We start from the raw sequence: 25,952 nt of genomic DNA, 5'->3' as shown, positions 1-25,952 counted from the left end.
GGACTTTTGTTTGGATAGTGCTTCTGACTGTTGGAGATGTGTTTGGAGTGAAAAATCCTGATTAGCAGAGGTGACTCAGGTTCCAGTCATAGGACCGAAACTCCATGGAATGAGGGTGTGGGACAAGAACCTCTGAAACTGTCTTCAGGAAAACAGGAAAAATGTTCAATATTCCATTAATAATTGGCAGAATACTACTGTGCTGACAGTGCTTAGTACAGAATACTTCATAAACATGAGTTCATTAAGCCTTTCCCTACCCCCCGGAGGTAGGTAATTACTACTATCTCCTCTGTGCAGAGACAGAAACAGGCCCAGAGAAACGAAATGACAAACTCAGGGTCTCATGACAAGTCTGTGACAACTGGAAATAGAATTTGGAATTCCACACTTCCATACTGTGCTCTAATCCCTCCTCCCTATTCTTTTCACACTTCTTGATAGAATTTCACCCAACAATAACTGTCTGTCATGAGCACTTGAAAAGACATGGATCACCCTTGTCCTGTAAAGTTGGCTTGATAATGTTTAAAGATCTGCATGGAGATGGCATAAAGGGAATTCCTCTTTCTTGTGCTAAATAGATTTACACCTTCTCTGAAAGGATAGAATCCTTGTCTTCATGTCTGCAGAGCTGTCCTGCTGCTGTCAAAATGCCAGCTGGTTGCCGTGAACTTTTCTCTAACACAGGACAAAGTTCTGCATTAGGACCCCCTTTTTTCTGTTTGTTTTTTTTTTTTCTTCTCAAGGGTAGGTAGGTAGGTGAGAGTGTTTTCTCACCAGTACTATCCTTTCTTTTCCACATATGCTTCTCCAGATCTGCATCTATTGAGGATATTCTGGATTTGTCATGTCATATTCTGTTTAATGAGAAAGATTCCCCATGTAAATAGGCATAAACTTACTTTCAGACTTCTTGAAAATGCTCCTTCTGCAGTAAGTTTTACACCCCGCTCACTCTCTCCTGTGGTGGATCCGATTCCTTTTAGGGCTTGTAGGGATGTAGCTAGGCACACATGTTCCATTAATGTGATGGTTTTCCCTCAGTAATGACACTTTTTTTTCCTAATTGGTGACAGCAGGAAATATAGCTGCCATCTCTATCTGGCAAGATTCTGTGGAGTCTTTAGAAAATGGTTTAACAAGTCCTCTGATTATTTGTTTAACCAAGTTTTTGAAGAGAACTGTCAACACCAGCCCAGTGTCTGCCCAGTCAGTAAGTGTGACAAGGAGGAGAGATGGCTCATCCCCCTTTGGCAGTGAAGGATTGAATTTGGATGCTTTTCCCCTTGCATGCAGTTTTCTTTAAATTCAGTCCATAGCCCATGACGTGGGCTAACAGCAGCAATAATTTTGTCCCAAGCAGGGTAGTGATGTGTGTCCAAGATACAGGATATGGCACACATGAAAACACACACACTCGCCCACGTGTGTGTGTCTGTGTCACAAGTCCCTCGCGCTCAGGTACTGCTGTGCTTTGAGTCATGTGAAGGGTTCTCAGTGGCACTGCCCACACAGGCAGGGTTCTCCATGGCACTGCACACACACTGCCCCGTGGTCCCTTCCCAGGCAGTCAGAGCGAGCAGTTCTGATTAGCAGGAGAGCATGTGCGGGTGCTCTGGAAGCGACTGCTGCCGACATGAATCCATGAGCTCATGGGGACAGTGGAGGTGACACTGGTTTGTATTCAGAGGCAGGTTAATGTACTTTCTGAATCTGCTTATTGCTGGCAATTATCTCCCTGTTTGTCATCCCACCCGCACATATTGTTAATTTTGCCAAATTATATGCTAGTGAGTTTGTACAGGAGAAAACGAGGAGCCCATCAGATGCCTTTTTTAAAATAGCCTGGCATAATGATAGCATGTGTTCATTTTCCTGTGTGAAATCAAGAGAAGTGATTTTTCATCACTTTAGTTTGTATAGTGACATTTAATTTTGCTCTTCCTAATTTTAATTAAGAAGGGATTTAATCCTTTAATTATAAATTCACAAGAAATGTAGGAGAGGCATAATTATGATATCCCGTTACAGGTTTTTAATTATTAATAGTTAAAATCTAAGCTTGAAAGTGTAATTCCTCAATGGCTATTTCTCACTTAGGTGCAGGTCATCTAGAATATTTTCTACATCACTCTTCAAATTTTCTATTTTTCCAGGAGCGGAAGAAACATGGAGAGAACAACAATGACCTGTTCCTGGCAGATGTTTATGCCTACCAGGGAAAATTCCATGAGGCAGCAAAGCTGTACAAAAGGAGTGGCCATGAAAATCTGGCCCTGGAGATGTACACTGACTTACGCATGTTTGACCACGCGAAGGTAGGACGTGGTGCCTGGACATTTACATGCAGAAATATTGATGTACCTGTAACTGTTTTCAAAGTGTGATCCTACAAAAAGGTTGGATGAAATGTGGGCTTTGAATTTCAACCTTGTTTTCTCAGTTAATTGATTCGAGTTTGTTTGGCTTATAAGGGGGGAAATGTCTCTGGCCTGGGTGTTATGGTGGCATTTTCCTTCAGTCTGCTACCGATGCAGCAGATTGTGTTTTGTAGAGTTTCAAATGTGACCATGGAAATTCAGGGCTTTTCATTGGATTTTTTTGTAGGACACCACCAATGGTGACTCTTTCAGTGTGGTTACATGATATTATCTGCAGTAATTTTCCTTTTTTAAAAACTAAGAATTTTGTTTTCATGACTCTTTTTTCCCCATTATCTTGCTCAAGATCCCTTTTTATTTGTTTGTCCTCCAAAGATGATAAGGTAGTACCTGTGCAAAGTGGAGGGGAGTGCATCATGTGTTTAATTCACTTCCATGTTGTAATAAAAATATTTTTCTGTCAGAGCAAGTTCTATATTAACGCACTTTATAAAGTGTATAACATAGTAACCTGGAATATTTTTGTTTACTATGGAATTTTATTTCAAAGATTCAATGTCTTGTTTTTTTTTTTTAAACTCTGTTGCCATGTAGAAATAAATCGAATATGGTTCTAAAAAGTGATGTTTTTATAAGGTGATAAGAAGCATTACTTGGCTTTTAAGTCTTCCATGGTGTCTTATCAAAATCCCTGAGAATGTATGCACTGTTTAGTCTCATTCATCACTCATGAGAGCCTTATTCTGCCCAGTCCAGGACAAAGAATTCACCATGACATGCATAGAAACTGTTTTAGCACAGATTCCCCAAGCTATGCTACAGAGAGATCTTTTTCTTCTGAGAGCTCAACAGAAACACTTGTGGGCTTTGCTGATGTAAGCCCGACTTCCGCTATTTTTGGCTGCTGAGTCTTTGTTAGCTTCAGTGTTTTGGCTCCTCTTGAACATAAATGTAATTCATAAAGAAAAATGTTCCCATAAGTCTTCGTAAGAATCTTTTAATTCTTGGCTGTAGTCATGTCTATATTTAACCAGCAGAGAGCAAGAGCTCTCATGTCCCCTGTCCTTCAGAGTGACTCCATGCAGAGAAATTCAAGGTACTCCACAGCACATGAAGGCAGCTTCTTGTGCAGGGAATGCACAGGAAATGGAAGAACTTTTAAAACCCCCTTGTTTGCCAGTTATTTATCCAAGGAAAGACACATGGGGGGGAGGGGGTTGTTTTTCTGGTGTTGTTTTCTCTTAATGTTGCCAGAATTATGCAAAGGGACCCACAGAACCTGGTTTCTGGTGCTGGGCTTTGATGAGGTCTGGATGGAGGATCCAGACCGGAGGCAGAGGTTGGGAGTCCTTTGATATCTGGTCACAGGCTCATTATCACAGCACCAGATCATTCATTACTGACAACTCACAAAAAACTCTTTATACTGTGAGAAGCTGAGCTTTTGATTTTGGACTTATTTTGGTGACGTAAGCTGGAAAACAAGTCGTGCCAAGGAGGCTGTTTGACTTCTCTCTTCGCTCCAGTTTTCCATATTTAGATGCTATCAGGATACCTCTGTAGCTGTTCCCTGGAGCAGGGTTGCTGCAGGATATAACTCTGCAGCTCAGTTAGAGCTGGCACAGGTGGGGTGCAGTTCTGTCCCTGGCCCGGGGCTGCACTGGGGAACTGCTGAATTGCGGTGGTGGAGCAGATGTGGTGTGTGCGTGCTCCTTGAGGGGGGTTTTGCCCATTTGTTGCCTTTGGTTTGGTTTCTTTTAAACCTCAGTCAGAATTTGCCAGAAACCCAGAGGCTAAGGTAATTTTCCACTCTTTTCTTACCTGTCATTTCGCCTCTATTCTGATTTTTCATTTGATAGGAGCTATTTAATGGATAGTAGCCTATTCTGTTAACAGACAAAATTGCCCTTAATCAATATTCTGGTGTTGAAGTGTTTTGGTTTTTTTTTTCCTGACACATGATGTCAACGGATGTGAACCATATGGTGCCAGGGCTTCAGTAGTGGCAGAAGAAGCTGAACTAACTAGTTGAAATATTTTCAAAATGGTTGTCATCACAGTGTCCAGGTTTGCATTCCTTCCACAAGTCCAACCAGTGCTTCAGGGCACTCTCACTTTTGAGCAGCTGTCATTCTGTCCTTACAAAAGAACTTTTTTGATATATTGAAATATAATGATCAAGTGTCTTTGCAGAAAACAAGATTTCAGCCTTTAATTTATTTGTGGTGGGGCATCCTGATGCCAGTATATGATTAAGTGCATGTGCTGTTGTTCACTGAGCATGGGCTGGGACTGGGTCGTCTTTGAGAATGAAACTGTACCTGCTTGGCTTGCAACAGAAAATCTGAAACTTGGAATTAGTCTGTTAGAGTCTTTAGAGTAGGACTGTGTTTTGGGAAGGCCTGTTCCTGACAAGCATGCAAAAATCATAACTGCTATCCACTTAACCAGGCTCAGCAGAGAGTAAGTGGGGACACAGGAGTTGTCTCTGAGGCACCTGCATTGTCCTCTGGGCCTGCCCAAAATCTCCTGCTTTTTTTTTTTAATTGAAAACTGTCTAAATGGGAGACTTGCCATTGTTTCCTCCCAGACATGGGGCCTTGATGATGAGCTGCTGAAGGCTGTCTCAGTCCATGTTGCTCTCTATGCAGTACTTCTGTCCTTAGGAGGCATCATGGTATTCATTACAAAAGCCTTTGTGTATTTTAGAGTTTTGACTGTAACAACATTTGTAACCAGAAGGTAATGCAGACTTTTGTATTGCACTGTTACAGGATTTTCTGGGATCTGAAGACCCCAAAGACACAAAGATGCTAATAAAAAAACAAGCAGACTGGGCCAAGAACATCAATGAACCAAAGGCAGCAGTAGAGATGTACCTCTCTGCCGGCGAGTACATGAAGGCCATAGAAATCAGCGGGGACAACGGCTGGGTGGATATGTAGGTTTTGTGTCACCTCGGAGATAATATAAGAAACCCCTCAATGAGTTATTATTAATTCTGCATAATTTTAAAATAAGACAAAATATGTTTGGTATCTGCCTTTGTTTTATATCAGATTGAGTATTTGAAGCACATCTAGAATTAAAAATGTTTTAAAAGTTGCATATGTTTAGAGTGTAGGGCCATAAATATATTACAAAAACAAGTGCATTACAGCAGTGAAGAGTATGTATGGGTTCATCTGCAGCATGAGACTGTCTAAAATAGAGATGCCTTCAGCTTCAGTGATCATCACAGCAGTGATTGTACCTGATAGCCCATTGCTGCTGTTTTCAGCTGTTCAGGATAGTCATCTAGTGGGTAGAGAAATCACCTGGAGCGCCGAGTCCCCAGAAATTCTGGGGCTACTCCTGTCACTGGTCATTTCTCCTCGATTTGCAGTAGGTGACACTTTGGGTCATCTGCTGAGCTGCCATAAGATCTTGGCCAGGCTCCTCTGCAAGGCCCCTTGCCTCTGTTTTGCTGTGTGTCACACAGGTGGTGTTTATTCGGGAGTCTCTTGCTCAGGTTAGGGTTGAGAAGTGTTTCCCATGTTACTTAATCATGGAGGACATGCTCCCTTCCATCTGTCTGCACAGCTCTGCACAGAGTCCGAGGTATGGACTTGCACACATGAGTGAAGAGGGAAGAAAGGGGGTTGAGTTTGTAGAAGGAAAAAAAGGCATTTGGAACGTTTACTGAAACTGTTTAAATGGTGTTGCATGGTACTACTATTACACTATTTATTAAATGTTAGCTGATTAAAGGTGAAGTTATGACAGTAATTAAAAGGCAAAGCACGAAGGCAGAATCTGAAACATCTGCCTTCTTTCTGCTGGGTCCAGGTTAATTGAAATTGCTCGAAAACTGGATAAAGCTGAGCGGGAGCCTTTGGACAAGTGTGCCTTCTATTTTAAGCAACTCGATAACCCTGGCTATGCCGCAGAAACCTACATGAAGGTTGGTGACCTGAAAGCATTGGTCCAGCTCCACGTGGACACTCATCACTGGGAAGAAGTAAGTGTGCCCTTGATTTCTGTGTTAAAAACCTCTACTTCTTAACTGTCTCTGGTTGCAACGAAAAAGGAGACGAATGTTTGGCTACACCAGCACGGTAGTGAGGGAGAAGCAGGGAGGGAGGCTTCTGTAGAAGGATTCTGAGTATTTCAGTTAATTGTGTATGCCAGCATGTGTTTGGTGGTGGTGTGGTTTTCTGCAAGTGAATCTAAATTGCATTTATAGTGTTACTTCTATTCCTTTAGAAGATGCATTCAGTAAAAATAAAAATATTTTTTGTCTCTTGCTGTGAAATCTACTAAATTTCCTAGATAATCACTTTCAAGTCTCCCTGTTTCAATTCTGTTATTATGCTTAGCTTCTTGTCTTTTGTTGTTGATTGCTTTTTATTTTAAAACACATTAGTTTCATACTGGAGAAAATATGGATTACACTCTCTATTCTGTGTATACCTTATTGTGAATTTGCTTAGAGCTGAAGGATTGATCCCATGGAATATCTAAACCCTTTAACTGTTTAAAGCATGCAGTATTCTAAGAATGAATTTTTTACTTACCTCAGGCATTAGCTCTGAGTGAAAAGCATCCTGAATTCAAAGATGATGTCTATGTCCCTTATGCCCAGTGGCTGGCAGAGAATGATCGATTTGAAGAAGCCCAAAAAGGTGAGAATGGCACTAACAGATGACTCCACATTTGTTCCATACTTCTCCAATACAGAATATGCAGACTCTTCCTTGGAGAGTTTCTTATCAGTGGGATTCAAAACCAAATGTAATCCATGTTTTCAAACTGGTCTTAAAGTAACTGGAAGTCTCCTGATTTTATAGGAAAATGTGATGGATCTATCAAAAATAATGGCATCTAAATACAAGTCCAGATTTTCTATCTTCTTGTATATCTGAGTGTGGCACGTAGCAACAGTATTTGGCATGTAGTATGAACTGTCTTAATATCATTATTACTGTCTTAATATCATTATTATCCCACTAGAATTCGAAATATGGCAGCCATCTTTATAAACCTGAGTGGAAAATGTAATTTTTCCTTGTCTTTAGGTACCATGGGATTTGTACAAGTAAAATTTTCCTGTTTCTTTAAGGTTTTCGTGGTTCTTGTTAGGTTTATGAAATTACCTTTAAACAGAACTGGCAGCTTTCCATCTTGTGGACAGACTGTAAACTGTTCCAGAGGCAAGGAGCTGTTGTAGTGAGCTCTGTGTGGAGGCAGCAGGGTTTCAGTGCAGCACCTTTGCTCAGGTGCAGCTCCACGTGACAGGTGCACCTGCTGCTTCCTGAGCCAGCTCACATGCAAGTGTGAAACTGCACTGGCTTTAAGGGCCCAGGTGGGGAACAAGCCAGGCCTGATCCATCTCCACACAAAACTAGGCTGTGTGTCTTGGCACCAACACTTTGAGCACCTGGTTTAGGGCAGTGTGGTAGTTTGCACTCTCTAAATGCAGGTTGTAGTCTCAGTTTGCTCCACAAAGCTCAGTGCTGCTGTGGCTCAGCAAGTGTAGGTGCCCAGAGCTGGGTGAGCTCGAGATCCTCGCGTGGCTGTGTGAGGTCTGAGCTGAGCTGGCTGCACTCAGGGGCAGCTGTGCTGTGGGGTTGGGTTTTTGGGGGTTGGTTCCCCCTCAGCCCCATTTCTTTCTATGAAGACTGTGTTTGTCAAATGTGTGTTTGCCAAGTGAGAATTCAGGATGTTACTGTGTGCATCAGATAAAGAGGTGCTGTTAGTAAATGACAGAAGGATATAGTCTAAGCTGTACTCTTTCGAAGTATCTAGCATTGCACACCAGAGCACTAACTTCAGACATCAATTTATTGTAGTTTTGAGTGAAGGTGTGGTTTGCAGTGTTTGGAGATCTCTGTTGTTTGTACAGAGATCTAATCATCACAGTATTTTCCCTCTTTTCTTTTTAAAAAACCTCCAGCAACCAGCATCATACACAATCTGTGAGCTCAAGAGCTGCTGAGACAGTGCAAAAGCCACAAAATACCTACAGATGCTTCTCATGTTCCATTAGCGTCGCTGCTTTCAAGGAGGAAAATACCAGTGTATAATCCCTTTTATCCTGCCCTGGATAGACTATTTGATATGGACTGAATAGACTGGTCTCAATTCAGAAACATTAATTTCCATTAATTGATATAATTGCACTGTAAACCTGTCTTTGTTTTGGGTTCTGTAGCGTTTCACAAGGCTGGCAGGCAGACAGAGGCTGTGAAGGTGCTGGAGCAGCTCACGCACAACGCTGTCGTTGAAAGCAGATTTAATGATGCAGCCTATTATTATTGGATGCTTTCTGTGCAGTGCTTAGACATAGCCCAAGGTAAGTCACTGAAAGGAAGTTTGTGCTTGTTACCTTCTCATGCATGTAGACAAACAACTCCTGCACTGATAGCATTGCTGCCACAGCTTCACTGCTGGGTGTTTTGGTCTGGGTTTTTCAATGCTATGCATAACCCGGGCTTGTGCTATTTTTGTAGTCCCCTAGTTTTCCCATGTGCTCATTTAAAACAGATAAACAAACCAGAAACATCAGCAGGCATAAGGCTCCTTCTGAAATCTGGCTGGGATCAAAACTGTGCCTCCTGGGACCAGGTATCCTCCTGCACCTCCCCACCACACCCAACGCCTAGAAGTTGACTGGAGGGTTCATGTGCTAGTAAATAAAAGATTATGTTGGAGAGTAAGATACATCTAGTGTCCAAACATAGGTTGGTGAGGTACTTTACAAATTATTTCTGCCAGCAGTTAAAACTCATTGTTTGTTAGCTGTCATCTTGTCTTCTGAATGTGTTTCACTGGGAGAGAATAGGTGTACTTTAGTGATAATGAATATAAAAGATTGGGAATACTGCCTTTTGCTTGGTGCTCTAAGTACCTTTGCTTTTCATTCAGCTGATCTGTCACCCCTCAGATGTTTGAGATGCACATTTTTCCAAATGGCTTAGTAGTGTATTTGATGTTTGTGAAACGAGTGTTTCAAAACTAATTTTATTTGTAAACTCTGGAGTTCTGGAGGAGGTTTCCAGGGATGCACACCTGGTGCTTTCTGCCTGTAGCTCAGCTATAGCCCCTGGCTGTGTCAAACCACTGACATACTATTCTGTGTTTTGCCATGCTTGTTTTAGACCAGAAGTTTGCTCAGAAAAATAGCAAGTCTGCGCAACATGTGGTTTGCGTGGATAGATGGGGCACACTTGACTTGGTACATACCTCCTCTGGAAGTGCTGCTGCTAAAATCACAACAGGCTGTTTTCTTGCAGCTGAGTCTCATAGACTCCTCTGGGAGACTGACATCAAATCCTTTGCCTCCCGCAGAGAATGAACAGCAGAAGACTGAAATGTTGCAGAAGTTTCATCGCTTCCAGCATTTGGCAGAAGTTTACCATGCCTATCACTTCATTCACAGATACACTGTAAGATACTCACTTTAGAATTGTGTATTTATGCTTCCTGAGCTTTTTTCTTAGGGAGTCCAGAAATAACTAGGACTTTTCAGGCAATTAAGTATTGAGTGTAGATCAGTAATACTGTATAGTAACTTTATTTATTTAACTTTACTTCATTATACAGCCTTCAGCTGTACATTCTGTAAAAGAACTTGTGTTGCCTCAGCCCTTCACAGCTGCAGTGCAGTTGGAGCAGGGCTGTGCCTGACTCCGGGAGCAGTTGCTGTGCTGATGGCTGACCTCCTGCACCCAGCCTTTTTGATGGTGGTATCAGTTTGGTCCCACAGTGACCCAAGCCCCTGCTCCTGCACAGGCCAGGGTCAGCTTTTCCCTTAGTCATGGGAAAACAGGGTTGAACAGAGGAAGGCACCCTAGGGATCCCCAGGCTAGGGCTTCCCACAGGGTGGTGTGTCAGCGATACCTCCTCAGGAGTGAGGAGTCCCTGCTAATTACAGCAATTACAGTCATGTTGCCATCGCTGTTGGTAAAAATATCTGTTGTAAAAGATTTGAGAACGTTTGCTCTGTGCCCTTGCCCAAAAGACGACTCTGTGCTGTAGAGTCTTTGCTGTTAATCTACTTCAGACCTCACAGCGCTGGAGACTCTGCACTGTAGCAGTGCAGCCTGGCCTCATTTTTAAATAACCTGTTAAATGTTCTGGTTTAGCTACACGGATCTTTCTGCATGTATCAGGCATGAGCTTTGGTGATAAAGACATGCAAAATCCACTTGCTATATTCTGTCAACACCTCTTTTTGCAACAGCATGAAAGAAATGCAGTACTGGAGATGCCTCATGCTTAGTGATGTGAGTTGTTTGTTTTCCAGCTTAGAAATGTTGTGTCTGTGTTTTTCATACCACAGGAGGAGCCTTTCAGCTTCAACTCGCCTGAAACCCTCTTCAATATTTCCAGGTTTCTGCTTCACAGCTTAACAAAGGAGACTCCTTTGGGAATCTCAAAAGTGTATCCTTCTGATACAGTACAAAATCTAGGAATTATCATGTGAGATACATGAAAGGAATAACTGCTATTGGTCCAAGGAAGGGATCTCCTAGAGGGAATCTTCAGTGTCAGCTATTGTCATTAATAGGAACTGACTTTTGTCCCTAAGCAATAAACAGTATCTTCAAACCATTGTATGCTGAGCCACGCTAGCTTTTTGTTGTTGATTTTTTTTAATTTTCTTTTTTAATAGTTTTGGAAAGCTGTGCACATCAGCTATCATGTAGCTCAAACCACCCGCCCAGTCTGGTGTGTCGTCTGTGTCAGAGGAGCAAGTTCTAGGACACCAGTCACTGCCACAAGATGTTGGCTTTGAATCTCAACAGTATTGTTGCAAAGACACTGAACTGAAGCACAAGGAGGGGAAACCCAGGAGCTTCTGCTTCTCATGAGGCTGCTGTGTGCTGTCTGTCAGGCCAACATCTGCACAGCTTTGTCAGTGCACAGTGAATCTCTGGAGAGTGCTCCATGATTGGGCTGTGTGAAATGCACCTTTCTCTCAGAGATAACCAGAAGGTCACTGGATGCCAGAGGAGGAGAACCGATCATCTTGGTTGCACTTAATTTCTGGCTTTGGATGGGATGTTAGATTTCCTTTTCATAACTTCCTCACTTACAAATGTATAATCTTCCATAAAGTCTTGGATAACGAGCCTTGTGATCAGTAGATCTAAACAGCAGTTACTGTTTCACACTGGTGAAAGGGAAGGACAACCCTTGGTCAGTGGCATGGAGCCCACTCTTTCCAATCACATCAGGTGTATTTACTTGGTGTCAGTGGGTTACTTGTGTTGTAAAGATTTTGGGTCTTTTTTTGGCTTGGGCAAAGTTTATGCACCCCAGAATTACTAAAATGTTGCAGATGGAGTCAGAATATTTAACCACAGCAATGTTTATGTAGGGTCAGTTCCTTACCTTGCTAATAAGTGCCCACAGGTGTTTTGATAGTCCTTTCACACATGTTTGTAAATTAAGCTCTGTAAATAGATTTCTCTGGGTAAACCTGTTTGAAGTCCTGGTGTTGGATATGCTTCATTGTACAACTTCTCTGATTAGACAGAGTATTGCATTTTTTCCTAAATGCTGTATGTATTTTTATTCCTTAATTAAATTATAGCAAGACATTACTTGCCCTGGCAAAGCAGAGTAAGGCTCTTGGTGCATATAAACTGGCTCGTCATGCCTATGAGAAGCTTCAGGGACTGCATATCCCAGCCAGGTTCCAGAAATCCTTTGAGCTGGGCAGCCTGACAATCCGATCCAAGCCATTCCATGACAGTGAAGTAAGTTGTAATGTGTTTCATGTTAATCATTAATATGTGGCCTAATCCAAGAATCCGAGTTGCCGTGTGCACAAAAAAAATCTGCAATATATTATGCATGGCTCTGTCACATAATTGTATTTCTGCTGGAAACACAGCCCTTTTATTGTTATTCTTCAGGTCAGACTTCCTTCTGCTCCTGAGAACAAATTAAAATCAGCCCTTGCTTTGTAGGCAGCTTCCATCCTCCCTCTCCTCTCTTGCATCCACCTTCCCCTCTGTCTATTAATTCTTTCAAGCCCTTTTCTCCCCAGTCCACACGCTATTGCTCCACAGTCTTTGTCTCTCTCTCCAGCTGGAGGTCACTTTCATTTGTCCTACTCCTAACACTCCTTCCCTCCTCCCCTCAACCCTTCAATGACCTTCCTTCCTTAAGTCTTATTTTAACACCTTTTCTTCTTTAACTGTAGTTTGGCTCTCTGCAGTGTTCTATAAAGCCATGTTTCAGGGAGTACTCACTAAAAATAAATTGCATTGTGCCAGTGAACATGCACCTGGCCTCCTGAAATAATAGAAACACGCTCTTAAGAACTGCCTAATATAACTGTGCTGTTGAAGAGAAATGAATTAATTGGAGAACCTAAATTTGACCAAACCTTAGAGCAAAAAACTTTGCTTCAGTAACCTTCTCTTTGGCTTCTTTTTGTATCGATTTGATGCAGTTTTCTGCTTCTGTTACTGCAAAAGCAAGGTGAAAATTTAATTGTTAGAATGGTGAAGACAGCTATTCTTAATGTGAAAACTTGCTGGTTTGTTAAAAAGGGTAAAACTTTTTTAGATGTTGAAGGATCTGATTTCACAGCAGTGCTTCTCCAGAGTGGCCCTGGCGTTGTATCGGTGGTGCCAGCCGAAGGAGCCCGTATGTAATTGAAAACCAAGAGCTGAGGATGTGCCAGTCTGCAGTTACCGTGTTCTCAATGTGTCTTTGCAGGAGCTCCTGCCCCTGTGTTACAGGTGCTCAACCAACAACCCTCTGCTGAATAACCTGGGGAACGTCTGCATTAACTGCAGGCAGCCTTTTGTCTTCTCGGCCTCCTCCTACGGTGCGTTGGGATGTCCCATTTGCTCGTGCTTTGCAAGTAGATAAATGTTAACAGAGTAGACTAGTGCTTAATTTCTTCTCTCTGCAATGTTATTTGGCCAAACAAACGTTCCCTTTACTGTTGTTCAATTTGAACCTCTTGTCCGGGGGGCTGTTGGATCCCACTGCAGGGTGCGGGTGCAGCACAGCGTTGCTTTATTGCCAGACACTGAATGCATCGAGTGCTCTGTGAATACTGACACAATCCTTTCAGAAGTTCAGGGGGGTTGGTTTGCTGTAATTATATTTTATTTAACTTGTTTCATGAGAGCAAGTGGGCAGAACACCACTGTCATGGAAGCCAGAGGCTATTCATTGCTGAGGGGGCACAGTATCTGCTGTGAGGCATTTCCTGAGTTCCTGCAGGTCAAACACTTCCTGCCTTTCCCACTCTTTAGAGGTGCTGCATCTGGTTGAGTTCTATGTGGAAGATGGCATCACGGATGAAGAAGCTGTAGCTCTCATTGATCTTGAAGCTCCAAGAGTGAGTAAAAGAGAGAATAAATGGCAAGAGATGATGAGTGACTGTATCCTTTTGATTAGAATTGGTTTCCAGTCCTTATATAGGGAAAAATTAAACAATTTGGAATTTTTTTCCCCGCTTAGGTTTAAACCTCTCTTTTTTTGTCATATGACTGATGTGAGTACAATTACATTGTGTTTCCTTGTTGCATTAATATAACAACCAAAATATGGTTTAACTAAACCTAATGTTGTCATGAAGCTTTTTCATCAGGACAGTTTGTTTCTAACCATGTGAAATGTTTATTTTTAACAGTGGAATGCTATGCTTTACCTATTCTGTGTGAATTGCTTTCTGTAAAGAATGAGTGGAATCTGGAGCGTGTTGCTTCCAATAACAGCTTCCTTTAGAGGTTACCTTCTCTCAGCCAAGGGAAGCAGCATGGACATTCTTCATAGCTATTGCTGTTGGGATCTGGTTTGAAATGCTTTGGCACCCAGAGCTCCCAGTTGCTGTGGGGGCCATAGAATATGAGGTGCAGAGTGATGCACAAGAACACACAAACTGACTGAAGCTGCTCAAAAATGTCCTTTCAATACATTGCTTCCTTTGCTCCGACAGGAAGGGAGGCAGAGGTGATGTCATGCCTGGCTGTGGTCAGTCCCGCTGTTCTACAGCAACTGCACTGATAAAATTCCCCAGTCACTGGGAATTCCAACAAGGTCTTCTTGGTATTTTCTGTAATGACCTGGGCACTGTCACAGTTGGAGATACTGTGGAGCAGCAAGGGTACTGGTCCTGCTAGGGTGCTTTCATACTGATTCTGTGAGTGCTGGCTATGGTGAGTACAGCCAATTTTACAGGGACCCTTGTCCTTCCTTAAGAAATGCATCCAGATGGCCAGAGTTTGAGGCTTGATGACAGTACAGATATTATTGAGGATGATGATCCCTTTACAGCAAAACTGAGCTTTGAGGTAAGAGCTTTACCTGTACCTTCCAGTTGTTTCTTTCTTGCTACCAACAGAAATTATTAAAAAACTTTACTTTACAGTCCATGCCACTCTTCTGGTGTGCATCTGGTACAAAGATGAGAGCTGCAGAGCAGGAGACTGGGAGGATAGCACTTGAGAGGGAAAGGGATTTACCAGTTAGCTCCTCTCTTCAAAAAACAAAACAAAACAAAAAATCAAAAAGAAACAAACGAAGCAACAAAATCCACACAAAAACCCCAACACAAACTCCACAAAACAACAAAGATGTTTGGAATTTTGTTTTCTCACCATGCACTGGTACAGCAGAGCTGTCCCATGGGGTACAAGCAGCACGTCTGTAGAGCAGGCCTTACTGTGAGGGTTTCATAAAAACTCTGGGCACGGCTGTTATTTCCAGGGAATCGTAAAGGGATCCATTGAAGGGATAATGGAAGCTCACTGGAACCAGATGTGACTGGATGCTGCTGTCGCTGAAGGTGTTGGTGACACCGACAGAGAGTTTGGTGGGACAGGTCTTGGGCCAGTCCTACATGAGCATCTTCTGCTGAATTTTACTTTGCTTCTTACAACTTATGAATCCTCAAAGGGCCTTGCAGTTGGTAACTGCAGTTCTCTCAACCTGCTCTCCTGCAGCAGGGAGGCTCCGAGTTTGTCCCGGTGGTGGTGAACCGCGCTGTGCTGCGGTCGATGAGCCGGCGGGACGTGCTGGTCAAGCGCTGGCCGCAGCCGCTGCGCTGGCAGTACTACCGGTCCCTGCTGCCCGACGCCTCCATCACCATGTGTCCATCCTGCTTTCAGGTACTGTTTTCGTGGAGAAGTTTAAAAACAACCCAAAAAGCCCTATCCAGAACCCAATGGCTGAAACAATGCTAATCATCAAAAACTCATGCTCTGACATGTATTCAGCAAATTCCCGATTGAGGTAGAGACAGAGCAATGAAACCCCAACTCAGAGCTATGTGATGCACAGAGCTACCTTGGCAGTAGCTGAATTTGAGAACTTGTCCTGACAGCAAGTCGGAGCCTCTTGAGCAAACCTTGGCTGACCAACAGAAGCTGGTTTGTATTTATTTCCTTTTGCTCTGTCCCTGTGACTTGGAGCCTGGTCTAGCAAGGAAGATCAGTCAGTCACTAAGTTATCTTGTGGTTCAGCCCTGCTCCAGCCTCACTCAGGAATGGGTTTTTGAAATGCTGGAATTCAGTCATGTTTGCTTACACAGAAATTGTCTAATTGTTGTCCTTCCTTCAAAAGTAGTTAATGGGTTTGTGCCTCCTCAGCAGCACTGGCAGAGGTCTGTGAAGTGCTCACTGCTCTGTTCCAGCTGTAGCATTCAGGCAATTGAAACGGAGAGAACCAATCTCTCATGGTGGTTTCCGAATATTTGTGCTGTAGAGCACCCGTTGAGCTCAGATTGCACTTTTTTTGAGCAGGGCACCAGCTAACTTGTGCTAAATCTGTTTCTAATTAACAGATGTTTCACACAGAAGACTATGAGCTCCTCATACTCCAGCATAATTGTTGTCCGTTCTGTCGACGGAGAAGAGATGAGTCAAACCAATGAAGGAAACCAGTCTTTCATCTCAACAACAGTCTCTCCTGTTGGCTTGGCAAAACACTTCTTAGATCCATAAAGCTTTCCTAACGACTTAGGAAAGTCAGTCATCTTGCTCTATTTTGTTTGTAAGAGTTGAAGACATGTAACTATTTTTTTAAATTAAAATGTCTGTTGTTTGTGAATGTGCTTTGCATTTCCCAGGCAAGCAGCTGAAGTGCCACAGAATTTTACAGGAATGTTTCTAGGGTCAAGTTCAGACTTTAAGTAATTGTTTTTACTCCAGATTGTGTTAGGATTTGATTTGCTTCTTAATACACACCTGTTATTGACAGATCTTCAAATAAATGGGACTGTTTTTCACTACTCTTTGTCTTGGAATTTGCTATAGTGCTCCTGCTTCTGATCTTGAATTTCTTTTCCCTTTCTATTCAATTTAGGCAAGAAGAGATTTAAAATGTAGAGCCCTTCAAGTGTAATCTGTAGAGTTCCAGCTGCTCTTGGCACTGGGGGCATCTCACAGCCACCCTGGGGTGGGGGATGGTTCAGTCTCTGTGGAATTCACCTGGTTAAAGTGCAGGATGTCAGGTTGTGCATACCTGAGCATACCTCTGACCATTCCTGAACTCCCACCATCCCTTGACCATGGTGCTGCCATGGAGGGGTGTGCTAAGGGAGTGCTGCTGAGCAGGGTGTCCCCAGCACTGTGTCAGTCTGGAGCTGAGGGCGAGCCACGTGTGCAGGTGGGAGGACACGGACCTGCTGCCTTCTGCTCCAGCCCCTTGCAGAGGCACGAGACACGGGGGGTCAGTCCCAGGCAGCTCCTATGTTGGCTCACTCTCCCCACAGGACTGGGCAGGAAATAGGAGAGCAAAAGCCAAGAAGCTCCTGGGTTGAGATAAATACAGTTTAATGGTTGAAGCAGAGCTCTGCGTGCAAGCAAAGCAAAGCAAGAAGGAATTTATTCCCTGCTTCCTGGAGAGCAGGGCTCAACATGAGTAACCATCACTTGGGAAGGCAAACACCACAAACACAACATCCTCCCTTCTTCCTCCTTTCCCTGAGCTTTTATTTTGGAGCATGACATCATCTGGAGCGGGACAGCCCTTTGGGCAGTTGTCCCAGTTCTGTTGCTCCCTGCCCCCTGCCCAGCTCTGGCCTATTCCTGAGGGAGACAGAGCAGGGAAAAAGGAAATCCCAGTGCTGTGCAGGCACCTCTCAGCCCCTGCTACAGCACTGCTGTGTTCCCAGCGTTGGTTTGGACACCAAAGCACAGCACTTCACACTGCTGTGAGGGAAGTGAGCTCCATGCCAGCCATACCAACGTGCCCCTCAGGATGGTCACAGTGGTTCCCCGGCAGCAGAAAGATTCATGTAGGTAACTGGCTGGGCTGGAGCTGGGAGGCGATAGGTCTCTTGCCTTGAAACCGGTATAAAACTGTGCCCGTGTTGCCACGAGTTCTGTTGTGATGGCAGCCTGTCTGTCCCAGCCTGCCTTTGCCCTGAGTGGGAAAGGACACGGTACCGTCTCAAGCGACAGGTGTTTGGTGCTGGCAGAGCAGCTCCCACGGGAGCAGCACCTTGCCTGTGAAATGGGATGTCTCTGCTCAAGTACCTCTGGAAAGGGAGAGCCTGCAATGGCATGGCCGGGTTTCCGAGGCCCTCAGTGGTTCCTGACCAAGTTTGCTTAATTTACCACTTTAAAAACATTCCGTTCTAATTACAGCTCTCTGCTTTCTAACTCAGCTGTCACTGTTTGCAGTGAAGACTCTGCTACTGACACAGATAAACAATGCTGTTTGAGATGCAAGCCAGGGTGGAATTCGGTTCCTTCTCCTGGAACTGAGCTGGTTGTGCAGAGCCAGTGGGAATGAAAAAATATAAAAATAAAGAGAAAGGGTTTGCTGTGACAGAGACACAAAACAGATCAAGCAAGGAAGTTTTTTTTTTTAAATAACCAACTCTGTGAATAAAGTCTAGCTTTGAAAAACCTATTGGGCTTTTCTGTGCAGGAACAGTCAGATCTCACATCTCATACATGTGAGACAAGGTGTTCTAGTACAGGCTCCCCTGTGCCATGGAGCCTCCCGGCTGACTTCATGCTGAGGTGTCCCTGGAGCTACAAGAGGTCCCACCACTGTGCTTTGGTTAGAAGCTCTTGTGAGCAATTTGTCCCATTCCTCTACCTCATTGCTGCCTGCCTGTCCCACTGCTGCATCCAGTGGTGACGCACACCAGCCTAAGCTCCACGCAGCAGCTGCTACCTCAGCAGTGGCTTATTGCATCAGCTTAAGGTGTATTGGGAAATAAACCTTTAATCCTTGTGTGCCCACGTACAAGTGTGAACAGCTGCATTTGCAGTTAGAGTGGCACTGCTCTGGCCTTGGCAACAAGTGTGAGAAGTTAATTGAGAGGGGCTTAGGGTGAGCAGAGTATGTTAAGGTAAGGAAGACCTCTTGGACTGTCCAGAGAGCATGGCCTGCGTTGGGCTGCAGCCAGCCAGGTCTGCCCTCATCTGTGGTGCCAGCACTTCAGCTCTTTTCCCCCTTCTCTGCTTAAAGGGAAGGTTTCCCAGCTTGGTCTCTGCTTTAGAGAGGTACAGTGCTTTGTGCTTTTTTCTGTTAAACTTTTTGCTAAACCAAATCACAGGGAACACTGGTGAAAACTAGACCAGGACTGGAGGAAGTTTATTAAGGCCAAGAGGATGTGAGTTTCTGCCCACCTCATACCCATGAGCTCCAGCAGCTCTGGCACATCCTCCTGTGCTGGATGAGACCCTCATGTTCACCTGCTCCTGGCTGTGAAGAATGCTCAGCTCAGCCCCAAATGCAGCCAGAACAGCGAGGGGAGGTGGGTGCTCAGCTCCCTTTCAGCCTCCATCACATGCCAAGGGGCAGAGCAAACAGCTCTTGCCTGGCCTCCACAGGGGAACCAGCTGGTGCCTGCCTGCCAGCTGGAATGTTAGCGACTGCTAGTGAGAAAGGTGGTAAACAGTGGGTGGAAAAAAAGAGGAGAGATGGAGAAAATAGCTTTGGAGCTTAAAAGATTAATCACAATGATGTGAACTGTGAGGAACCTCCAGAAGAGAACTCCTCTGTGGTTGGCTCCTTGTGCTCACCCCCTGTACGTGTTGTCTCATTGCCTCTGAAAAATTGAGACAATATGTAACTCATCTGCTGTTTGGCACAAAGAATGTTTCAAGCACAATCGAGTTCACTGAGTGGGCAGGCAGAGAGACATGAAAGACTGAAGTTTGATGGCTATACAAAGTTCGAGGAGACTGAAGATGTCTGTTACCCAGCATATGAGGTTGGGTGTTGGCTTCAGCTCTGAACCTCCCATCAGTGCCCTGGTCCAGCAGCATTCTCAGCGCCAGTGCAGAACGACTGCAGTCCAGGACAGATGGACTAGGTTACTTATTAGGTGTTACCAATGAAGTTGGCATGACTCAAACCACGCACAAAGCCAGGCACAAAGGAGATGGTACAACTGGTAACCCGCCATCGGGGCCAGTGTTTCACGGTGGTGGTCAAAACTCTGCAGCCAAATCTTGAACAGAAAGAGAGGTGGCTGGAACATGTGGAAGAAGAGTTGGTGACATCGCCTTCTGCAGCCTCCCACAGGGACTAGCAGTTATGGGGGTGACGGATCTCCAGTGGGGACTGGCTGGTGTCATGGGCCCACATTCCCCTTGTGAGAATGGGGCTGGGACACCCCTCTGTCACTGAGGGATCACACACACCACACCTGTCCAGTCCAGCCACCATCTGCAGCCCCCAAACCCACAGTCCTGGGGTGTGAACCACACACATCCCTCTTGTTAGTGGGGGATGGAAAAGAGAGCAGAGCCTTGCGAGCGGAGCTGCTGCCTGGTTTGATCCCCCCCAAATGAAAGGTGAGGTGCAGAGCTACCTCTTTATATGTGACCATGAGCCATGGTTTCCAACAATGACAGTGAGGGCCAGAAACAGGTGTCACCTTAACACCTTCCCAGGAAAGCCAATTAGCCCTGGATGATTATGATTAATAATTCTCTAAACCCTAATCGTGCTGACACCGGTGTCCAGGGCTTACCTCGGGGGCACTTTATAAGAGGTGCCCTGTGGAGGGGAGTGTAGCCGCTTCTCCTGGGGGTGACAGTGAAGGCTGAGAGGTGGCGGGAGCTCCACTTCAGAGTCGATCCCCCTGTACACAAAAGAACCCCCTAAGTAAGAGCGAAAGGCACCTCACGAACCACAACCATGAATGGGACAGAAGGCCAAGACTTCTACGTGCCCATGTCCAACAAGACCGGGGTGGTGCGGAGCCCCTTCGAGTACCCCCAGTACTACCTGGCTGAGCCCTGGAAGTTCTCAGCACTAGCTGCCTACATGTTCATGCTGATCCTGCTCGGCTTCCCCATCAACTTCCTCACGCTCTACGTCACCATCCAGCATAAGAAACTCCGGACACCTCTAAACTACATCCTTCTGAACCTGGCAGTCGCTGACCTCTTCATGGTCTTTGGAGGCTTCACGACCACCATGTACACCTCGATGAACGGGTACTTTGTCTTTGGAGTAACAGGGTGTTACATTGAAGGCTTCTTTGCCACACTGGGAGGTAAGTTTTCCAAATATTCAGAAGTCTCCTGCCAGGAATTGCCCCAGATTTTAGGAGTGGGAGGGAAGACACACAGATGATCTTGGAAGAATATGGTACCTGGAAGGTCTGCTGCTGCTGTGGGTCGAGGCCATTGCCATGTTTCTGGGTGGGAGGCGAACAAAGTGACAAATGACACTTGTTTTTTTAACCTTCTTTTGGGAGCCAGTATCAGTTCTCAGTATCCTGAGAACCACAGTGCAGCAATGAAAAGCTGCCAGTAGCAGATTTTGCAGTTGTTGGATTTGCACATCTCCTTGGCTCACTTTCTGAGTCAAGAGATGACAGTTTTGTTCCTCCTGTTTTGCGAGTCTGTTCCTCCAGTTTCACGAGCACTGGTGTGGTGCACAGCGGTGCAGGCAAGCAGAGCTGGCTCTCCTCCCCATGCCAGCCAGGCTTGGACCCAAACAGATGTTAAACAAAAATTGTGTGTATAAAAATGCTCTCCTCCATTTAGCTCAGTCTTCAGCCACAGCTACTGCTTTACTGGTTTGATCCTTGTGGCACAAGTTTCCGAGGAAGCTGTGGGCAGAAAGGGGAAATCCTGGGATGACAGGCACTCGCTGCATCTCAGAGTGTGGCAGTAGGCTTGCAGGTGCAGGTGCTGTCTGAGCTGAATGGTGGGATCCAGCCATGGATCTCAAAACATAGCAGCAAAGTGGTTCCTGTGGGTAAACAGTGCAGTGAGGAGGGGTCTTCTCACACTGTCCTATTGCATCTGCACTTGACCTTTGTTCATTTCTTTCCAAACCCTTGGTGGAGATTTAACAGCTGCCAGGAGTTGTCCTCAGGAACATCAGTCTGAGGAGGCTTCATGCTGCCATCACAGTATTTTTCTCTTCCTGTTGCTCAAAGTCCCTGTGTCCCTCTCTGTCCCCTCCCTGGTGCAGGTGAAATTGGTCTCTGGTCACTGGTGGTCCTGGCTATCGAAAGATACGTAGTGGTCTGCAAGCCCATGAGCAACTTCCGTTTCGGGGAGAACCACGCCATCATGGGGGTTGCCTTCTCCTGGATCATGGCCTTGGCATGTGCGGCTCCCCCGCTCTTCGGCTGGTCCAGGTAGGGGGGGCACCAGGCCCAGCGCAGGGGGCGTGGGAGCCTGGCTGGCGGCTTGGCTGTGTCTTCCAGCCTATCTCCTCTGCTGGGCACTGACCTGCTGGGCTCACCTTGCAGGTACATCCCCGAGGGCATGCAGTGCTCATGTGGGATCGACTATTACACTCTGAAGCCAGAGGTCAACAACGAATCTTTCGTCATCTACATGTTTGTGGTTCACTTCATGATCCCGCTTGCAATCATTTTCTTCTGCTACGGGAACCTGGTTTGCACTGTCAAGGAGGTGGGTATCTGCCAGTGACAGTGGGCCGAGGGCCATCTCCATCCCCAGTGCTGGCAAAGGGCCCACACCAGGTTCCAGACTGGTGATGGGGAGGGCCTTCCAGGGGCCAAGCTGGCCCTCCATGAAGAGGGAAAGAGCAAATTCCAGATGCGCAGCTTGACTTCCATGAGCCCTCACCCCACATCCCTGCTGGCGCAGCACTCTCTGGCTCCATTACATTTCCATTTCCTTCTACCCACAGGCTGCTGCCCAGCAGCAGGAGTCTGCCACCACCCAGAAGGCAGAAAAAGAAGTAACCCGCATGGTCATCATCATGGTCATTTCCTTCCTGATCTGCTGGGTCCCCTATGCCAGTGTCGCGTTCTACATCTTCACCAACCAAGGATCAGACTTTGGGCCCATCTTCATGACCATCCCGGCGTTCTTCGCCAAGAGCTCCTCCATCTACAACCCTGTCATCTACATCGTAATGAACAAACAGGTAAGTGGCAGGGGGTGAGACAACTCCTTTTCTGTGTTTCAGTTTATAACACCTGGCAGAGAGTTACGGCATCTCAAGCTGCCAGTGGGCTGGAGGGGGGGTTGTTTCCAGGTGATCTCATCCTGGTTACGTGGGAGGGTGACTGTGCAGCTCAGCCTTGGCATTGCATAAATCTCACGAATGCAAGGCCATCCAGCCTGAAATGATGCAGGTGCTGCATTGATGGAGGAGCCAGGGCTTTGGCAGGCAGGGCTGGCAGCAGCCAGTGGGGCAGGAGACTCCATTGGTGTGGTGCCTCCTGTGCTGTGGTGCTGGGGGCTTCCAAGCAGCTCTGCTGAACTTGGAGACAGCCCTGTGGGCAGAGCTGCCCGGTGTCCGCCTGCCTCACACTGGGCTTCCCTCTCTCCCAGTTCCGTAACTGCATGATCACAACCCTCTGCTGTGGCAAGAACCCGCTGGGAGACGAGGACACGTCTGCTGGCAAGACAGACACCTCCTCCGTCTCCACCAGCCAGGTCTCTCCTGCGTAGGCCCCACCTGGGCCAGTCCCTGGGGTGCACGAACTTAGTCCCACCGCTGTCACCACCTGCCCCTGCTTCGCCACGGCCAAGGCCCTGTGGGGCGGGCTCCTCTCTCCTGGCACTAGGAACCCTGGGAACAAGGCTGAAAATGTGTACACACGTTTTGTAATTAAAATGCAAAGATTTAGCTCCTCTGGCGTATATCCGTGAGTTTCTGTTGACTTGCTGAGAGCTCGTGCCCCTGCTCTGAGTGCAGATCCTGGGGCGGACAGCCCTGCCATGCCTGGGCCGTGGCAGAGCTGCCCTCGCCTCTCTCTCCCCACCTTGACGCCCGGCCAGGGCACGTCCTGCCTCTGCTGCTGCCGGGGCCGCAGCTGGGGCCACCTCCCGTCTCTGCTGCCGGAGATGAATCCTAGCCAGTGTCACACAGCCGCTCGGTCCTGCCGCGCTCCAGCTGCCCGGAGCAGGTTTGGCTGCGTCGAGGTGCCCCGGGCCCTGCCAGGTGCTACCAAATTCAGCCCTGCCCCACCTCCAGCCTGTCAGAAGCCCACGGAGGCGCTGCGTCCCCTCCGGGGGACAGCACAATACCGGGGCACGTGGGCCCTCCTGTGCTGCAGCGGTGAAGGTCGTGGATCCTGCCCAGCAGGCAGGAGCACGGAGGGCCCTGCCGGCACAGCACGGCACGGCACGGCACGGCACAGCACGGCATAGCACGGCACGGCACAGCACGGCATAGCACGGCACGGCACAGCACGGCACAGCACGGCATAGCATAGCACGTGGACAGAGCTTGCACCCTCAGCAGCAGCCGCGCTCCTCGTCCGCCAGCACTCTTTCCCACAGTCCCATCCGTCATCCTTAGGCATCTTTGGACCCCCTGGGCCAAGCCCCCAGCACACTCCCCCGCACCCCTCTCCATTTCAGCTGCGGTCAGTTTGGCCTCGGCCCAAGAGGCGGTTTTGGGCAGCTCCTGTGCTGTTGAGGCTTGCCGGGTGCAGGGCTGAGCTCCTCCCGCGCCGCAGCAGGCAGGACCCAGCAGCATATGGCTCAGTGATGCCAACATATGTTTGAAGCACTACAAGATGGCATATTGCAATTGTAGCACTGTTCTTCATTTTTATTTTTAGCTCAGTTACACAAATAAGATGTTTTTCTGGCTGTTCAGTGTTATCAACATTTGAAACTATTTTTGTACATTATTATCCTCTCTGATTTCTAATCCTATGCAGCTTTGCAAGGACTAATAGGCAACGTATAGAGCCCATGCAAGTTAAACCCTTAATAAAGAGCAATTTGCAAGTACAATTCTCTCATTATTTTTTTTATCCATACTTCTGCATATTCAGTGAAATCTAAGGATTAGAGTTTTATGAATAATTCAGTGTTTAGGCTGATGTCTGATTCATGTACTTCAAATCTAGGAGGTGGTTTTGGAGGGAAGAGGAGGAAGGATTTGGTGTTTATTTGCTGTCCGTGAGGCTGTGCTCCAGAGGAGTGTGGCAATGCCTGGCACCGCAGCTCGCCTGCCCGTGCAGGACCAGCCCCAGCACACAGCCTGGCCCCGAGCCTGTGGGCTGTCACTCCTCACCGTGCCCAGCCCTACAGCTGCTGCTGGTGGTGCTGGTGGCAAGCAAGGGTTTGGGACCCCCCTGCCAGCTCATCTGGGTACCAGAGGCATCACAGAGCTGCCAGAGAGGTGATGGATGGATCCAGGTGGAAGATGGTGCCAGGCCCTGCCTCCTTCCAGTGTCCCCACTGTCCGCTTCCTGGGGAATTTGGAAATGGACTGGAAATGGAGCAGGTAGCAGGCTGGTGCTGCTGGTCGGGGGGGAACTGGGCATGTGGTGCTCCAGGCATTCGGTCTCTCTCCCAGCTGCCAGACCTGCCTCCTGCTGCCACCTCAGCCAGGATCTGGCCCCCAGGCTCAAGTGGTGGGCACAGACCTTGATGAAGGTCTCTGTGGGCAGTAGTTTGCAGGTCCATTGCCATGGTGACAGGTCTGCTGAGGTGGCCAGGAGCCAATCCTGCCATAGTGTAATCTTGGCTCGCAGCTTCCTCACCTTTCAGACAGACAATGCACACGGAAGCCCCGTGAGTCTCCTGTGTACAGAGGGAGGGATTGATGGGGCACTGGGGAGGAACACAGCAGTCCCCCAGGTGGGGACATTTGTGCTGTTCCTGCACCAAAGAACCTTCAGTGATTTACTCAGGTGGCAGCAGAGAGGGGACGTGGAGGGGACATGGCTGTCCGTGTCCGGGGCTGGGAGTGCTCTCCCCCAAGCATGGTGGGATTCAGTGGGCAGGGACGAATGGTCGTCCTGCTCATGAACCTGATCATGGAGATAGTGGGGGGGAGTCACTTTGCTGATTAACCAAGCAGCTCTTCATTTTCCTCCTCTTCTTTGTGGGATTGTTTTTTCCCCTCCTTATCAGACCCCTGCTTCTCAGTGAAGCAAAGGGAGATAGCACATCCCACCAGCACACTGGGAACAGGTCTGTGTGGGCCGCACGCTGCAAGCTGGCTCCCCATGCACCCCACAGCAAATGCTATCAGCAAGCTGCCATCCCAGCACCCCAACACCCACCCAGCAGCGGGTAGGTGCCTTTCCCCTGCCTGTTCAGAGCAATCATCCCACACACTCCCAGTCTCTCATCCCTCTCCAAACTATCTGCTCAGGTCTGCCCTGAGCCCCTCCAGCCCCACACAAAA

The 25,952-nt window shown here is 46.8% G+C and overlaps 2 protein-coding genes across 8 annotated transcripts in view; both read left to right on the top strand.

Annotated features, from left to right (window-relative positions):
- Window positions 1-16,626, top strand: part of IFT122 (intraflagellar transport 122) — a 31,781-nt gene extending 15,155 nt beyond the window's left edge. For 5 of the 7 annotated variants that reach the window (XM_027746423.2, XM_039378471.1, XM_039378469.1 and 2 more), the window contains 13 exons: window positions 2,160-2,321; window positions 5,159-5,325; window positions 6,213-6,384; window positions 6,946-7,048; window positions 8,578-8,718; window positions 9,714-9,811; window positions 10,708-10,808; window positions 11,965-12,130; window positions 13,101-13,212; window positions 13,649-13,777; window positions 14,610-14,689; window positions 15,341-15,505; window positions 16,180-16,626. In XM_027746423.2, coding sequence (XP_027602224.1) covers window positions 2,160-2,321; window positions 5,159-5,325; window positions 6,213-6,384; window positions 6,946-7,048; window positions 8,578-8,718; window positions 9,714-9,811; window positions 10,708-10,808; window positions 11,965-12,130; window positions 13,101-13,212; window positions 13,649-13,777; window positions 14,610-14,689; window positions 15,341-15,505; window positions 16,180-16,269 — 1,686 coding nt within the window. In that variant the 3' untranslated portion in view covers window positions 16,270-16,626. The other 2 variants (XM_039378470.1, XM_039378472.1) reach the window with 2 other exon arrangements.
- Window positions 16,627-20,397: 3,771 nt separating this feature from the next.
- On the top strand, window positions 20,398-23,440 carry RHO (rhodopsin). Its single transcript, XM_027746442.1, has 5 exons — window positions 20,398-20,862; window positions 21,792-21,960; window positions 22,075-22,240; window positions 22,482-22,721; window positions 23,132-23,440. Exons 1-5 carry the CDS (start codon window positions 20,502-20,504, stop codon window positions 23,249-23,251), a joined length of 1,056 nt encoding a protein of 351 aa, XP_027602243.1. The 5' UTR covers window positions 20,398-20,501; the 3' UTR covers window positions 23,252-23,440.
- The last annotated feature ends 2,512 nt before the right edge of the window (window positions 23,441-25,952 follow it).

This window comes from Pipra filicauda, unplaced genomic scaffold, assembly GCF_003945595.2.
Source record: "Pipra filicauda isolate LSUMZ 115617 unplaced genomic scaffold, ASM394559v2 scaffold139_size1960392_pilon, whole genome shotgun sequence".
NCBI classification, from domain to species: domain Eukaryota; kingdom Metazoa; phylum Chordata; class Aves; order Passeriformes; family Pipridae; genus Pipra; species Pipra filicauda.
Note: the sequence above shows the minus strand (reverse complement) of the source record. Positions and strands in the feature narration are given on the sequence as shown.

Excerpts from the sequence above, each read along its gene's own strand:
- RHO (XM_027746442.1), top strand. The coding sequence starts at position 20,502 with ATGAATGGGACAGAAGGCCAAGACTTCTACGTGCCCATGTCCAACAAG. Across the intron at positions 20,863-21,791 it reads CTTCTTTGCCACACTGGGAG|GTGAAATTGGTCTCTGGTCA; the intron begins GTAAGTTTTCCA and ends TCCCTGGTGCAG. Across the intron at positions 22,241-22,481 it reads TGGTTTGCACTGTCAAGGAG|GCTGCTGCCCAGCAGCAGGA; the intron begins GTGGGTATCTGC and ends TTCTACCCACAG.